The following is a 17,151-nucleotide window of genomic DNA, read 5'->3' as shown; positions in this document are numbered from 1 at the left end:
GAGGGGAGGCCCAGATTGTAGAGGGCAGGTGCCCCTGGGGGAGGAGAGGCTGGGGGAGGACAAAGCGGCGGCAGCCTTCCAGGAGCCTGGGGGAGAGACCTCTCCAGAAACCACCCCTGATGCCACCTTGATCTTGGGACTTCCGGTGGGACCTCCAGCGGTGTGAGAAACTCCAGACGCTCTGTTGAGTGCCCCAGGACTGTGTCACCTTGTCACAGCCGCTCCTCGGGCGTGGAGGAGGCCACAGTGCGCGTCCTCACTTTCAACAAGGACAACCCGCCTGCCACCGCCTGGGCGACAACATGACAACCAACATCCACTAGGAACAGGTGCGTCCGTAGTTACGTCACGATTCAAATGTGTGCCCACGTTATTCCAGGAGCCCTGAGTTACCAGATTCGTTACAAAAGCTTTTGTAAAAAAGAAAAAAACAGGCGACACAACCTGCTGCAAGGGTTTATTATGTTGAGTCTACAAATTTGATCTTTTAAGAAAAATTCACAAAATATTCAGTGGAAACCACATTTCTGGTTCATCAAATTTCAAATATATTTTACTGTGCTGAACAATATATTCTAATGCTGTCTAAAACACAGCCAAATTATTTGTCTTTATTCATTTATACACATTCTGTAATTTTTTGAAAACCAAGATTAAGATAAAAATATTAACAAAACTACCCAGTTACAACTACTCTTCTCCCATATACTGAAATCTTTTCCGTGGGTCTCTTCTTCATTTTGAATTCTGTGAGCTCTCTGTTTGTAAACACTCAGGGAATTCTCACCTCCAAATCCCATCGGTTCAAACAACACCCTGTGGAAAGACTGATTCCCTTGGCAATGCAGAAGCTTAGGTTTGTTAAAAGTACTCACTGAAAATTATTTTTTAATTTATAAATCATACAAAATAAACATTTACAAAGGGACAGACGACTTTCAACATTATTTTGAAATCCCCTTAATATGCGTAAATATAAATGAAGCAATCTGTCAAATTAGACATTTTTGGTCTTTTGTTTTTATTCTTTGCTTCCTTCTGAAGGAAATGCGTGCTGTGAATTTTGTTTCTCCAGGTCCCTGGAGCATGGGCGGCTCGTGGGGCCCTCAGCCCCTAGGTCACTCGGCACCGAGACCCTCGACCGCCCCTGACCCCCACAAGGAAGACTCTGTCCTCAGAGTGGGGAGAAGCCCTGGTCTCCAGGCCCTCCGGCTGCTGGAACTAGATTCCACAAAAATCAAGCAAGGATATGCACGCCTCTGCCCAAATGCGGGGTGTGTGCAGGAGGAAATGCACAATAGAAATTACGATAAAGCTTCTACTACATCAAAAATGAGAATTTCTCCAAAGAAATGCTAAAAATCAGTAATGCATATATACCATGTGACAAAGTAGCAAAACAATCTGCTGGTCCCAGCTGCGGTCTGCGATGTGGTCACTGGGTCACAGAGGGAGGAGTTTCCCCGGGGAACAGGTATCAGCCGAGGCGGTATTAGGAGCCATAGCGATCCTGCCGGGGAGAGAACCAAGAGGAGGGCGGATTCGCACTGGGCGTCCTCGCCGGGAGCACACTACACGGCCTGGCGGGCTCCCGTTCCCCCACCCGCCACGGTAACTGGAAGCGTCGTGGCCGTGGCTTCCTGAGCCACAAGAGCACCCTTCCCCCAGCCTCTGACTCGCATCTGCGGCTCCGCGCTGTAGGGGCGGGGGGGAGAATCTGGGGGGTGAGCCCCTGGGAGGCAGGTGTCAGGGGAGGGTGGGGGCCCACACTGCAGCCTGAACCCTGAAATGCTGGCTCAGCCAAGCCGTCTCCCACGGAAGCCACTTGGCCTTGCACGTCTGCTTTTGCAGCCAGGAAATGAAGCTATGGGGGGGTGACCTAGACCATGGGGATGACCTTCCACAAGCTATGGGGATGTCACCTGCTTGGGAGGACTGGCGTGGGCTCAGCGGACCTCAGGGACATGAAAGATCCTGGGGATTCTGACCCATGGTTATAAGGGCAGTGATTAGAGCAGGTGGCTCGGGGCTGAGGGGACGTTCCCTGTGGGGCCATCCCCACCCTCCACCCTGGGAAGCCCCTCCAGAAGCACCAGGGCCACATCCATTAGGTGCTGCTGCCCCTGGTCAGGTTTTTATGTTAATGATAGCATCCGGTGGGGGGACTCCTGAGGGGCTCAGTGGGTTAAGCATCTGCCTTTGGCTCGGCTCATGATCTCAGGGTGCTGGAATTGAGCCCCACATCGGGCTCTCTGCTCAGCGGGGCATCTGCTTCTCCCTCTGCCCCTCCCCCCCTGCTTGGGCACACACGTGCACTCTCTCTCTGTCAAATAAATAAAATCTTAAAAAAAAAAAAAAAACCTAGGAAATGCTTGTAACAAAACATCATAGAAAGTGTCAAATCATATATACAATATAATCCCGTTCCAATTTTAAAAGGGTACGGATGGGAACCTGAAACTAACATGAAATATACTAAAGCATTAACAGAAGTTTTCCTCCTGAGGGGGACCATAGGTCATTTTTATTTCCCTCTTACTATTTCTCTGTCCCAATATAGGAACGAAGTCAGTCAGGATCATGACAACCCCTGTAACCGTTCCTCGAGGGGCACCAACTAGAAAATGTAAACAAGAATAAACGACAATTTCTGGTGTTCACGACCGCCTGCGTCACTCTGTCGCACACATATCAGTCAAGACTGGGAGATGGAATCTGCCGGCAGTTGAAGATGGTCCAAATCTCCCTTTCGAAGCTTTGAGCCACACCCCGCTCCACTCCCGTCACCCCAGCGTCACCAACCTGAATGGAAGTCATGACTCCGTTAGCGAAGACCGAGAGCTTCCCAGCAACGGACCTCACTCCCTGCTTGAACTGGGCCATGTCGGGCGCCGTGGGTAGCACGTTTGTGAGGCTGTAGTTTCCTGCACACAGAGCAGATCCCACTGTCACTCCACAGCTGCGACAGACAGCACGGCCACTGCCCGGGGCCCTCGATGACCTCAGGAAACGTGGGGTCCCCTCCCCTCCCACTGCCCACGAGCAGCGGCTGTGGTTATGGGCGAGGAAGCCTGTGCTGGGGTCAGGACTTGGTGCCAGCCTCACCACGAACCAGCGACAAGACGCCACATGAGAGGAGATGCAGCGCTGGGCCTTGCGGCCAACAGCGGTTCAGAGCTGGCCCTGCCACTCTGAAGCTGTGTGTCTGTGGAGAGCTTCCTCAGTGTCTCTGGGTTCCTGGTCTCCCCCCCCCACCGAGGGTGTTCAACACCAGATCCGACAGGTAAGTACTCGGTAAAGGGCAGATGGGCAGACATCTCCGCTTCGCATGTGCTCAGCATCCCTTCCCCCTCTTTCTGTGCAAGCCCCCTCCCTTCCTCCGGGGAGCCCCCGGGACTCCAGTCAGAGGGGTGGGCATGGGAACCAGGCCTGGCCGATCAGAGCCTTCCTGGGCCTTCTTTATCTCCAAGGGAGAGGAGCTGTCTGCTTGCTCCGGGGTCAAGGGTCAGGCTCCAGCGGTTGGGGGGGGGACCAAGGCTCTGCTGCAGCCACCAGATCCTTCTCTTGCCAAGTGTGGGGGTGGGGAGAGGAAGCATGCCACAGGGCAGGAGGAAGGGAGGGTCCCCAGGGAGGCGAGCCAGAGCCTAAGTGTCTCCCTGAGGCTGTTCTGAGACTCTGAGCTGGAGCCCCGCGCGCTGGGTAGAGCCAGACGCCCTCTGCCTTCCTTCCCGAGGCCGCCGCGGCTGGGTTTCTCGGCATCCACATTGGGTGCCTGACACAAGCAGAGGCGCGGTTTCCACCGACGCAGGTGAAGAGCGTCAGTGTTATCACGATAAGGGGTGCGAACCCCAAGCTGACAAGCAGGCTCTCGTGGTGGACCTTTGTCACGGAGGTGTAACGAGGAGCGGGAGGGGCTCGGGGGCCCCAACCCTGCAGGGCCTCTGGGGAGCCACGCCCAGCGGCCCCACACCGCCCACGCACACCCACCTGCCCCTTCAGCAACAGAAGCCAGCCAGTCCCCTCCCCAAGAACACACAGGAGGGACAAGTGTATCCTTCCGCATGGACGCTGCCCGGAAGGGACGCTGTGTTAGCATGGCTCCCATGTCCACCCTGTAGGGAGGGGGCCTTTGCTAATAACAGAGTGGAGGCCTAGCCCAGCCACTGGATCTCAGGTTCAAATCCCAGCCCAGCCACTAAAGCTGGGTCTTTAGAGCAAATAAGGAGCCAGCGTGAGATCCTGAGTACACAGGGCCAGGGTCCCAGCCATGCCACCAGCGAGGCCCCAGGGGCTGGGTGGGTCTGGAGCAGGGGTCGGCAGTGGGGACAGCAGGAGCATGTCCACCTACAGTTTCCAACTGCAGAAATGTGTGAGGAGGCGAGTGCAGCTAAGGCAGACGCTCTGGGCTATGACCCCTCCCCGACCACGTGCAGGTGGCTGGGGCCCTGATGTGACACCAGCTTCCCAGCGTCACTACCAGCCCTTCCCCAGTTCTAACCCCACAACAAGGTGTGTCCAGGTGACAGAGTTCTGGCCACTGGTGTTAAGCTGAAGGGCCTTACAGGGCTGGGGCCTGGTGTTTCCCCGCCCTCTTCCTCCTTCCTGCTGCCTGGGATGCAGGTGTGATGCCTGGGGCTCGAGCAGCCATCATTGGCGTGAGGTGAAGTACAACGTGGAGGTCATGAGCAGTAAGGAGGAAAAGCGCCTGACTCCGTGGCATCTGGGAACATCGTGCATGTCCCGAACTGTCCCCCAGAATCACACGTGAGAGAGAAACAAACGCGGGTCTGATTCAGCCTCTATTAAAGTGCACCTTCCTTCCTTCCTTCCTTCCTTCCTTCCTTCCTTCAACCTCACTAACGAGCTAAGCCCCAGGGAACGTAAGCAGCCTGCTAACTCCCAGAGCAGCGGCCAGGTCCCCAGCAAGGAGGCGCCTTCCCACCCTCCGCCAACGGCCCTGGGCTCGACTGCAGGTCCGCTGTGGGTGTGAAGCCTCCTTCCTCCACGGCCGTCTGGGTGCCGTGTCCCCGCTGAGGGCTGCAGCACCGGCTAAGAGCTCGGCCGCACACGGGGCTCCAGGAAATGACAGCCCGAGCTGCTTCCTCAGGAAGAGGCTCCCTGACCCGGGGTCTAGGTCACGTGCCCTATCGCTGCTATCCGTTCCCATAATGGCCCCAGGGGGCTTCGTGCTAAGGACATCAACAAAGACCCTCTTTTCCAGAGCTCACTGCCTCCAGAGGAAGGCGGACAATCAACTGACAACAGGAAGAGAGCGTGGCCACAGTCAGAGCCCGTCTTGGCATCTCTGCTGTGGAGCCTAAGTCCGCGGCAGGGAGGGGATGCGTCTGAATGTCCCCAGGAGGCTTCTGGATCAACTGGCTGTTGCGGGGGTGGGCAGTTGCTGGGAAAGAGAGAAATGAAGGATGACTGACTCCCAGGATTCTGGCTCAAGCCACGGGGAAGATGGCAAGAGGGAAAGAGGCCCTGGAGGGTCCAGGCCCGGGTGGAGGCCATCAGTGTGGAGGCCCCAACGTCGGGTCCGCAAGGCGGGGGACACCAGCGAACACTTGCCCGTGCCCACCGTGGGTCGGCAGGGGTCTGCCTGGCACAGCTGCTCGAGATGCAGGCCTGGGGGTGATCCTCGACAGAAGCTTCCAGAAGTCTCACAGCAGAGCAGGCGCAGGCGTGCACCGGCTCTCACAGCTCGGGCGGGAAGGGCAGCCCGTCACTGCTGCCCCGCGCAGGCCCCGCGACCTCACAGCTGCCGCAAAGTCTGTTCCGGGCTGTGCTGGAAGGGGCGCTAACACCATCGCAGGGGCCTGGGGCTGTGCCCCATGGCCCCAGAGCACTCATGTGCTCCATAGACCCCAGGGGCTTTCTCTGTGCCCGGTGTGCAGAGACGAGGTCGGACAGGTCCTATCCCAGTGGGCTCCGGCTGCAGAGGGGGAGAGGGTCCTCGGAAGGCCTGGCTCCGGGGAGCGCACAGGGCGGTGCGCGCCACTCCGGGAAGGGCGGACGGGAGCCAGGCACCAGCTGGCGCTGGGTGGCGGAGCTGCACGCCAGCCAGGGGCAGGACTGGACCCCCCTGTAACCAGGGTGAACTCTGAAAACCCAGCGGGAGGCAGCGGGAGGCAGGGACAAGCGGGAGGGCAGCTCTGTAGGGCAGGAGCAGGAGGAGCGCAGGGCAGTTCCCGGCTCCTCAAACAGTAAGGCTGCAGTGGAACATCATGTACCCATTTCCCTGAAACAGAGACGAACGGGGAGAAAGGAGGTCCGCGGTGACAGGACTGCCGAGTTTCAATTTCGGAAGGAACAGAGGGCCGCGGGGGCACCGTTCACGACCAGCCCAGCAGCCCCGTAGACGTCACCAACACCCCAGTCTGCCACCGAATCTGGGCTGGCAAGGCTACCACACATCTGTGACGCAGGACAAACACAGTCACCCACGGACCAGACAGAACCACCAATGCTTGGAGATCTGCAGGCCCTGAAGAGGCCGCGTGCCCGGGCTCAGGGCCCGAGTGAAGAGGAAAGGGCGCGTGGCTGAGGCGCCCCGAGGGGACAGGAGCAAACACGCGGGAACCCGAAGGGCGCACCAAGCCAGCGTGGAAGAACCACCCCGAGGGGACAGGCTTCTGCCCGGAGCCACTTCTGCTCCAGTGCTGCTCCCAAAGGGGCCTCCGCTGTCCTTCCACGCACTCAGGGGCCGCCTCGCAAGTCCGCACGGTTGGTGGCAGTCCCACGTCCCCCAGCTGACCCTGCTCTGGGGTGTGACCACGGGGACCGACACTGGGCCAGATGGGCTGTGGGTGCGTGTGGCTGCTTCTCATCTGGCCCTTTCAAGACCCTGAAAGGGAAACGCCCTCAGTCAACATCAGGACTCTGGGGTTAACCACATCCCCAGGAAGCATTTTACTCCACCAGGAGGCCCTTCAGATCCGGACCTGTCTCCCCCCCACCACAAAGAAATTATAAAGGTTTATCAGGATCTACTCGATGACACTGATATGTCATAGACGGGAAAGCTTCCAACGTAAGCAACACAGAACAGTCTCAGAACAGTCTCTTAAACCAGCTTTCGCTGTTTGCTGAAACGCACTCCACACAAGAAGTAAATATTTAATAAGAGCTGTTCGATGCCCTTGCATTTGGGCCAGTTCCTGAAGGCAACTTTTAAGACGGGCTTGATGGACGAGCCACAGTGAGGGTGGCCAGGGTCGGAGCTGTGCGCTTGGACGGAGGGGAGAGGGCGGAGCGCCGGGGAGGGGAGGAGGCACCCTCCGTGGGCAGGCCAGGGGGCACCCTCACCTTGACCATGAGTTCCCAGGGACGGAGTCTGGGACCCACACAAGGCCCAAACAATTAAAGGATCTTTGTTCTCTCAAAGGGGACAGGAAAGTAAACACAGGCCGACCACAATTTTCCTTCAACAATTGGAAAGGCTGTTTTCATCTGATCTCCAAATATTTTTTTTGCCTTTTTTTTTTTTTCCCCTAACAAACAATGTTTCAGGACAAAACTTCCAACAACTTGAACTACAAAAACACACACAGCTGGGTGGGGGGCGATTTTCAACAGGTCAGGTTCTCTGGGCTGATCTGACTCCTACTAGGGCTGTGAGGTGACCCAGAACAGGCCCACGATGGGGGGTCGTACGTGGGGCTGCGGAGAGCCTCCCCTCCCGGAGGGCGCAGGGCCAGCACCCCTCTGCTGGGGCAGGCCGAGAAGGAAGTTCCCGGACAAGAGGCCAGGACGCTGAGAGCCTTGAGGTGAGAACACACGTCCGGAAGCCACCCTTGCCCCCACCCGGACTCAGTGTAGAAAACAGCTCAGAAAGGGGCCTGCGGAGAGCCCCCACCCCACTGTGTGAGGCCGAGGTGCAGCATCGAGCACCCCCACCTGTCCCTGGGGTCTGGGGACTCTCCAGGCTGGGGCGCTTCTTCCCACAGCAGCCGGCAGCCCGGCGTGCTCACTGTGCTCCGAGGGCCGCGGGATCGTCTGACATCCCCGCACCCCATCTCTGAAGGTCCCAGGCACTTGGGTCTGCCCTATGACCTTCTCTCTTGAGGCCGTTTTTCACTGGACTCAGAGCACAGCCGTTGTTGGTGGCTGCCCACGCTGGTCAGCTGTGCCCGCGGGCAGCTCCTCCAGGGCCGGGAGCGAGGGAGAGCAGGTGGTCGGGACCTGGGAGATCCCCTCCCCTTGGGCTCCGCTGCTGAGCGAGTTCCTGAAATGAGCCCCGAGGACACTGCTCCTTGACCCTTAGCTGTGACACAGGAGGGATACATAGCCCTCCCCTAGCCCTGCGGCCTGGCTGAGGCTTGGGGCGGGATCCAACACGGCTCAAGAACCCAGAGGCACAAGTGGAGAGGGGCACGGCTCTGGGTGTCCATGGTGGGCCCGGGCTCTGAGGGGCGCTCTCTGCGGCTCCCAGACTCTCAAGGGGCTCTGGACCCTAAGAGGGATGGGGGAGACAGCAAGTTCCTCTCCACCTGTCTGTTCCCAAGGCCACATTCTGCCTTCCCTGGAGGACGGAGCCTGGTGCAGTCCCCTTTCTATCTGCTTCTGCCTCCCTCAGGCCCTGCGCCAGACCCCCACATGACTGAAGCCTCAGTGTCACCTTGTGAGGGACACACTACCCAGCCACTTCGCAGAGGAGAATCAGAGGCTGTAAGTGCTATGAAAGGCTCAAGGTCTCAGGCAGGGAGTGACCAGTGACGCTAGGAGCCCAGAGCTGTCCCCCTGCAAGGCCGCGATACCGCACATCAGACACCACGTTCCCACTGGACCAGGAGACACTGTTTTAGGAAGATTTGCCAGGCAACCTAGGGGATGCTGGTGAAATGTTGTGACCCGGTTTCCTGATACACAAAGCCTGGAATAACAGTAATTTCTGCTCTAACTCACAGAGGAGGAAAAGCATCATATAACAGTTGCCGATAATCTTGGAAAAGTACAAAGTTTGGGACACTGGGTGGCTCAGTCATTAAGCATCTGCCTTCAGCTCAGGTCACGACCCCAGGGTCCTGGGATCGAGCCCTGCATTGGGCTCCCTGCTTGGTGGGAAGCCTGCTTCTCCCTCTCCCACTCCCCCCTGCTTGTGTTCCCGCTCTGGCTGTCTCTCTCCTTTCAGTCAAACAAATAAATAAAATCCTCAAAAAAAAAAGAGAGAAAGAAAAGTATGAAGTTCTGTGCAAAGAAACTGCATTGGTGCCGTGGACACAGCAGCCACCAAGCTTGTGAGCCGCTCCCCGCCGCCCCCCCCAAACTGCCCCACGCCCCGTACCTGCCGGCTGCTTCCTCTGCTCGTCGAACAGATCGGCTGAGCTTATGGAGGAACTCGCCGAAAGCCTCTCCAGCCGAGCCCTGGTCTCATACTGGAGAAGACAAGGAATAGGAAACGTTAGGTTCCAAATACCGTGTGCAACTATGCAAAAACCATCAGCTCGGAGCCGACATATGAGCACTGCTGAGTACGAGGGGAAAGCGGAGAGCAAGGACACGTCAGTCAATGACGTGCCCCGCCCAGAGCCCGGAGCAGGTGCGTCTGCGTTAGAACAAAGCCTCAGGCCCCCCTTGTTGCGGTAAGATCCCTCTGCTTGGCGAGACTCCTTAAGATGCAACAACCTGAAGGTAAGTATATTTACCCTCCAAAAACGTCTACTTCCTTTAACTTCATTAATAATAATTTAAAAATTAAGTAAATTATATCTGCATTGAAAATTGCCAGAAATTGATTCCAAAGATAGGAAATGGATGTCTGTTCAAAATACTGGGAAAGGAATTAGAGAAACAGGAGACCTGGTCCCTACCTGCCAGCTGTGCGTCTGGCCGGGGCTGCCTGGGGAAGTGCTCAGGAAGACCTGGGTTCCAGTCCTAATGCCAGCTCCCAGGGGCAGCGGCCTCTCGCAGCCCGAGTCCACCTGGCTCTGCGCCTATCACCTCTTGCCCCGACCCTCACGTCTCTGCTCGCTTCCTGCTCTGCGGGGCCCACACGCAAACTCTCCGGACACTTACATCAGCTTGGGCTTGTCTTCCGAAGTACATATCTGACGATATGGCTTTGACATTCCCGAACTTCTTCTGAGCCTCATCTGTATTTCCAACTGGCTCGTAGTCTGGCTTACGGCGAGCAGTAGATCTACAATGAACAATGGCCAAAACAGGAGTGACGTCAGCAAGACAATGGAATAGGAATTTCTTACCATCATCGCCCCTATAGAACACCAATTTTGGCCATCGTCCACAGGCAAGAATGCCTTCATGGGTGCATAGGAGAGCAGCAGACAGGTCCCAGCACACTGCTGGAGCAAATAAGCCAAGATCAGACCCACTGAAGAGGGTAAGAGGAATAGTTTCGCTTTGCCTGGGTCACCACCTGCCCCCCGCCCCCCACCGGAACAGCTCAGCACCACTGGAGATCCGCTTGGCCCACAGTATCTCCCACAGGGGGAGGTGGGAGGGTGGTAAGTGGGTGCCTGATTTCCCAGCTGAGGCGGGCACTGCACAGGAGGCCGCTTCTTTCCCACCCTACCCGGAACACTGAGGTGATCTGCATGGCGTAGGGGCTGGGAGATGCCAGAAGCACAGCAGTACTCATGAGAGGCCGCGTGATGGACAATAGGGGGTATGTGCTACGGTGGGCGCTGTGAAGTGTGTAGGACTGATGAATCATGAACCTGTATCCCTGAAACCAATAATATATTATATGCTAATTTAATTTAAAAAAAAAAAAAAGGAAAGGTCTGAGAAAGCTTCAGAATCCCTAGCATGTCTGCTGCTGAAGGCATCTGTCACCCCAAGCCAGTCAGTAGGGACAGAAGGAGGTGACGCTTCTTCAAATGCAAAGACAGCAATGCAAGACCCCAAGGAGCATGAAAAATCGAGGAACAAGATGCCACAGAAGGGACGCAATAATTCCCCAATAACTGACCCTGAGGAATTGCCCGACAGATTTCAAAGTAATTATTTTAAGAAAGTTCAGCAACCTACAAGAACACATCGAACTCAACAAAATCAGGAAAACAGTACACCAGCAAAACCAGCAGTTCAACATGGAGACAGAATCATAAAACTGAATCAGACAGAAACTCTGGAGCTGAGAAATGCAACGGCGGACGTCAGTGGCAGACTTAACCCAGCAGAAGAAAGAATTTGTGAACTCCAAGGCAGGTCATTTAAAATTTCCCCAGTAGGAGAAAAAAGAAAAAAGAATGAAAAGGGAAAGAAAACCTATGTGAATTATGGGACACCATATGAAAAAAATGTATGTATATGGGAAAAGCGATAATACAATATGGGAGAATCAACTCCATCAAGAGAAGAGAGGAGAAAAGGGCAAAACCTTATTTAAAGAAATAATGACTATATACTTCTCAAATCTGAAGATGTGGAAATTCAGGTACATAAAGCTCAAAGTGCCCAAAGAGATTCAAACCAAAGAGATCTTCACTAAGATACATTTTAATAAAATGGTCAAAAATCAAAGACAAAAAGAGAGAAAGATAAATCCCACATGACTCCAATGGAATCTAAAAGCAAAAAGAATAAACAAAGAAAAAGCAGATTCAGAACTAAAACTAAAACAAACAAACAAAAAAACCCCACAAAAAACAAACAGAAAGAAAGAATTAAAACCACAGAGAACAAATGACGATAACCCGACAGAAAGCCTAAGAGGGGGTGAGCGAAGCGGGTGAAAGGGAGATGCAGGTCTCCAGTTTCAAAATGCGTAAGTCACGGGAATAAAAAGCAGAGCATAAGGGAAAGAAAATTTTTGAAAGCCGCAAGAAAAAAAACTCTTCACATACAATGGAATCCCTGTAGGGCCCCCAGCAGACTTTTCACAGAAAGCCAGCAGGCCAGGGGACAGTGGGATGACATACCCAAAGTGCGGGAACACCAACAAGAAAGGGCGCCCTGCCGGCCACCAGACTGGCATCACAGACATGGCGAAAGGAGCGGTGCGAGCTGAACTGATGAAGGGTAACTAATAACGTAAGAACGTGAACGGAGGGGCACCTGGGTGGCACAGGGGGTTGAGTGTCTGACTCATGATTTCGGCTCAGGTCATGATCTTGGGGTCGTGGGGTCAAGCCCCATGTCAGACTCCACACTCAGAGGGGTGTCTGCTGGAGACTCCCTCTCCCTTTGCTCCTCCCTGCCTCAAAATAAATAATAAAATAAAATACAAAAACTGTAACAGGAGACAAAGGTCATCATGTAATAAGAAAGAGGTCAATTCGTCAGGAGGATGTAACAACTGTAAGCACGGAGGGGCTCCCCTAAATTTATGACACAAATACTAACAGATCTGAGGGGACAAAGGGCACTGTGATCACGGTAGAAGATGTCAGATCCCCACTTTCAGTAACGGACACATCACTCAGACAGAAGATCAAGAAAAATTGGATTTGAACAATACCACAGACCAAATGGACAAACAGACATGTCCCAGACGTTCCATCTAATAGCAGCAGAACACAGATTTTCAAGCACACACGCAGAACATTCTTCAGGAAAAATCATGTATCAGGTCACAAAACACGTTTACATCATATGCTAGATCTTCACAAGTCAAGACTGAAATCCTATTAAGTATCTTGCAACCATAATGGTTGGCAGTAGAAATCAACAACCAGAGGAAACCTGGAAAATTCACAAGTTAACAACACACTCCTGGACAACCAGCGGGGCAAAGAAGAAATCAAAAGGGCAATGAAAATCTCTTGAAACAAATGACAATGGAAACACAACGCACCAGAAAGTATGAAACACAGCAAAAGTAGTTCCAAGAAGTTAGTGTACGACCAACGAGTATCTGAAAAGATGCTCCACGTCACTCATCGTCAGGGAAATGCAAATCAGAACCACAAGTGAGACGACCGCTCACATGTGCTCGGCTGGCAATTACCAGAAGAGCTGCGGACGGATGGGAAGTGGAGAAAAGGAAGCCCTGTGCGCTGTTGGTGGGAATGAACGTAAATGAGCACAGCCACAGAGACCACCGCACCGAGGTCCCTCTGAACACTGAAAACAGGACTACCACTTAATCCAGCAATCCCACCTCTGGGCGAGAGCGAAGCAAACAACGTCAGGACCTCGAGATCTCTGCCCTCCCAAGTTCACTGCAGCGTTATTCACGGTGGCCGAGACCCGGAAACTGTCTAAGTGTCTATTGACGGACGAACGGGTACGAAAATACGTATTCAATGGAACACTACTCGGCCATTAAAAAAAGGGAATCCAGGGACGCCTGGGTGGCTCAGTTGGTTAAGCAGCTGCCTTCGGCTCAGGTCATGATCCCAGCGTCCTGGGATCGAGTCCCACATCGGGCTCCTTGCTCGGCAGGGAGCCTGCTTCTCCCTCTGCCTCTGCCTGCCTCTCTGTCTGCCTGTGCTTGCTCTCTCTCCCTCTCTCTCTGACAAATAAATAAATAAAGTCTTTAAAAAAAAAAAGGAATCCTGCCATTTGGGACAACATGGATGAACCCAGAGGACATTGTGCTAAGTGAAATAAATCAGACAGAGAAAGAAAAATACCGTACAATTTCATTTCTATGTGGAACCTAAAATTTAAAAAAAAGTCGGGGCACCGGGGTGGCTCCATTGGTTTAGTGTCTGCCTTTGGCTCGAGTCATGACCTTGGGGTCCTGGGACTGAGTCCCACCTAGGGCTCCCTGCTCAGTGGGGAATCTGCTTCTCTCTCTGCGCTTCCGCCCCCACCCCTGCCTGTTTGTGCTCTCTCTCTTTCTCTCAAATAAATAAAATATTTTTTAAAAAAGTCAAACTCGGGGCGCCTGGGTGGCTCAGTGGGTTAAAGCCTCTGCCTTTAGCTTGGGTCATGATTTCAGGGTCCTGGGATCGAGCCTCACATTGGGCTCTCTGCTCAGAGGGGAGCCTGCTTCCCCCCCCCCCCTGCCTACTTGTGATCTCTGTCTGTCAAATAAATAAATAAATAAATAAAGTCAAACTCACAGAAACAGAGAGTAGAATAATGTTTCCCGTGGGCTTGGAGGTAGGGGAAATGGGCAGATATTCAAAGAGTACAAACTTGCATTTACAAGAGAATATGTTCTGGGGATGTAAAGGACAGTACGGGTGCTGCAGTAAATAATACTGTTGTATGTACTTGGGATTTGCTGAAAGTATGGATCCTAATGTGTTCTCAGCACACAAAATGAAAACAAACAAAACAATCCAGACCAAATAGGTTAAACTAATTTGAGGTGAAGCAAATGCATTTCTCATTTATAATGCATAGCAATGCCATTTTATTTTTTGAAAAGCTGACAGTGTTCATTTTGTAAAAGGATTTCAGGCCACTTTAAAAAGTCTGAAAATTCTAATAAAAATATGAATAAATATCCAAAGCACCCAACATCTGAAGGAATTTTCCTATTTAAACAGCCCAGTCATCTCACTCGTCGGCACCATAGAGCCATCAGTAGACACTGAGCATGTAGTAATGAACGTTAGCTGTGACCCCACATCACGCAGGACACCAAAGGAGAATCCCCCTGTCACCCAGCACACGCCCAGGCCGCACCTCTTGTCCAACCCTCGTCATGTCTCCCTGTACTCTCAACAGCTCCCTGGTTTGGACAGGAGGGTAAAAAGTCTTTCATTCATAATCACGAACAACTGGAGATGGTCCTTCGGCAGGTGAAACAACTCAGCAGAGAAGAGGAAGACACACAACATCAGGACCAGAGTCTCAAATGCACTAGGAAAAGTAAAAAAAAAAGCCCGTCTACAAGGCCAGTTACTGTATGATTCCATTTATAAGACATTCTGGAAAGGCAAGACCACAAAGGTAGAAAAGAGAGCAGGATGCAAAGAATATTCTTGCGATTGTTGAATAAAATCATTGACTAATTTTTAGAGAATTTCCCTAGAGATGTGTGACCTCACGAGTTCCACTCCCTCTGCTTTGTGCTCATACCTGTCCGAATAGCCTGTGGTCTTCAGGATGGCATCAGCATCTTTGATGGTCTCTTTTTTCCAGTAGGGGTCTGAACCGTCTTCCCAGCTGGAAAAAGAGCTGCTTCGGAACTCCACTGGCTCGTCCAAGTACCTGTATGTAACAGCGACAGTGACTTGGGAGACCTTCCTGATGTCGTCCACACTGTACTTCCTGGTCCTTGAATGTGGGAGCGGCCACGTGACTAAAGCTGACCACTGAGGCAGGAGCAGGTATGAGGAGAGCCATTTACCAGGCCTCTGAAGTGCCCAGTGCCCCCTTCCCACGCCCCATGGAAAACAAGGTGGTGTTTTCCAGGTGCTATAGCCTCAGGCAGGAGAAGACTCCGTCCATCAGGAGAACCAAGGTGCCACCCAAAGGCCAGGTAATCTGGACAACCACCTGTACCCTCAGCTGAACGAGAAGTAAACCACCACTGTGTCAGCCTTTAAGATGGGGATGGTTGTCACTGCAGCAAAACCGAGCCCATCCGCTAGCACACGACTGCTCTGAGTGTTTTTACCTACGGGAGGTGACTTATTTTGCTCTCTTTGCTTCTAGTTCTGCCTAATTAGGTAGTCACAACAAAAATCCCACCAAAGCACTAGGGCCTTGTTGGCACTCCCTGCTGTGGTAGCCCCCGTGGAAGCCATCAGTCCCAACAACTCCCAATCACTTCAGGTAAGGGATGCTCCCCGGCCCCCTCCTCGGGTCAGACGCACGGCTCTGGACGCCTGATCCCTGGACCACTCTGCAGCCTGGAGCTTGGAGCAAACTTGGTCTGTAAGAGCCGGCCTTCTAGATCAGTTTACCCTCTCATCAGCCGAGCCTCACCGAGCAGGGTCTTGCTCTGAGAGCAAAACTCAATGGCAGCTTTGGTCCTGTGTGGTGACCGTGCGCTCTCTGACCACGAGCAGCAGGGTCTGTCTGGAACACGGCAGAGACTGATAGGGGAGGGGGACGTGCCAGGGCTCCTCAGAATTCACAACAGTCTGGGGTGGAAAACGGCTCTGCCAGATATGCGCTCCTTTTAAAGGTGGGGTTCGAGACGTTTGGAAGGGGCGGATGCCAAGGCTTAGGTCCTGAGAAAGGAAGGATGGTGCAAGAGGCTGTCCAGGCTTTCAGAAACGTCACCCAGGCTTTCTGCGCAGTAAGGAAAGCAGCTCATGGAATACGCAGCGAGCACCAAGCTCTGACGTCCTAAGAAGTCCTACAGAGACGGAAAGCCCGGGCGGCCAGAGGGGCCTGTAATCAAAGGGGGCAGCAGGAACCTTCGAGACAGACAGGCCAAGGACCCAGATGAGCTAAGGTTTTTGGGGTGGGAATGTTGAGAACAAACATCCTCTTCTGGGTTAAGGAAAAAAAAAAAGGCAAGAAGGGATAAACTTGCTGTTTGAAGCAGATGATGTGTGACTTTACATGGCTAATAGAAAGCGGAATTTCCAAAAGTGGCTTCTGCCTTCTCTAGGGAGGGGGTCATTAAGAGCAAATCTCGTTACACAGGCCTTGTCTCCCCAGGAAGGCCGATGGAGGTTCAGAGCAGATCTGCATGTCAGCGGGGAACAGGCCCGGCTCTCTCCGTGAGCCCGGAGCCCTGCGCTCTCCCCTCTTGAGGAGACTTGGACAGAGTCTTCAAGTGGTTCAGAGAAACAGGGCTTCCAAAATGCAGGAGGCACACGGGCCTGGAAAGTCATCTTCAGTTATCTGAGAGACTTATTTGTAAGGGCCCAAGCGAAAGGATTAAGACCAGGTCAATGAGAAATTTAAAAAGTACTTAGTAAGCATCCATGAGGGGCTGGTACTTTGCTGGACGCGGACGCAGGGTTAGGACACATGTCCAGTCCTTGCCATCTGGGCTGGCTGATTCAAGCTCACAAACCCAGGGAGGTGTGACGTAGAGGCATCGTTCCTCAGGGAGCTGCCCCTGGACGGGACGGCTACCTTGAGGATGAGAGGGAGTGGGGGGCGATGGGGCCGTAGGGTCCCCTGGAGGGTGCTGGGGGTGGGGCGGGGCAGGAAGCACTGGACAGGGTGTGGTTGGGGCTTCCAGACTCCTCACCACTCGGAGCGGCTGGGATTTAGGATTCTGTAGATTTTGTCATTCCAAGGAAATAGTCTTTGTTCCCATAAGCCAAAGTGCTTATCTTGGAATTAAGGGCATCAGTTTTTCAATGACTGGACTGCTGAAGA

At 53.5% G+C, this 17,151-nt stretch overlaps 1 protein-coding gene across 1 annotated transcript in view; it reads right to left on the bottom strand.

The window, feature by feature from the left end:
• Positions 1 to 442: 442 nt before the first annotated feature.
• ARFGAP3 (ADP ribosylation factor GTPase activating protein 3) overlaps positions 443 to 17,151 on the bottom strand; it is a 46,401-nt gene continuing 29,692 nt past the window's right edge. The window contains exons 12-16 of the mRNA XM_044226709.1: positions 14,944 to 15,075; positions 10,018 to 10,141; positions 9,287 to 9,377; positions 2,803 to 2,924; positions 443 to 1,510 (exon numbers count right to left, since the gene is read on the bottom strand). Coding sequence (XP_044082644.1) covers positions 1,493 to 1,510; positions 2,803 to 2,924; positions 9,287 to 9,377; positions 10,018 to 10,141; positions 14,944 to 15,075 — 487 coding nt within the window. The 3' untranslated portion in view covers positions 443 to 1,492. The remainder of the gene's footprint in view (positions 1,511 to 2,802; positions 2,925 to 9,286; positions 9,378 to 10,017; positions 10,142 to 14,943; positions 15,076 to 17,151) is intronic.

This window comes from Neovison vison, chromosome 12, assembly GCF_020171115.1.
Source record: "Neovison vison isolate M4711 chromosome 12, ASM_NN_V1, whole genome shotgun sequence".
Lineage (NCBI taxonomy): Eukaryota > Metazoa > Chordata > Mammalia > Carnivora > Mustelidae > Neogale > Neogale vison.
Note: the sequence above shows the minus strand (reverse complement) of the source record. Positions and strands in the feature narration are given on the sequence as shown.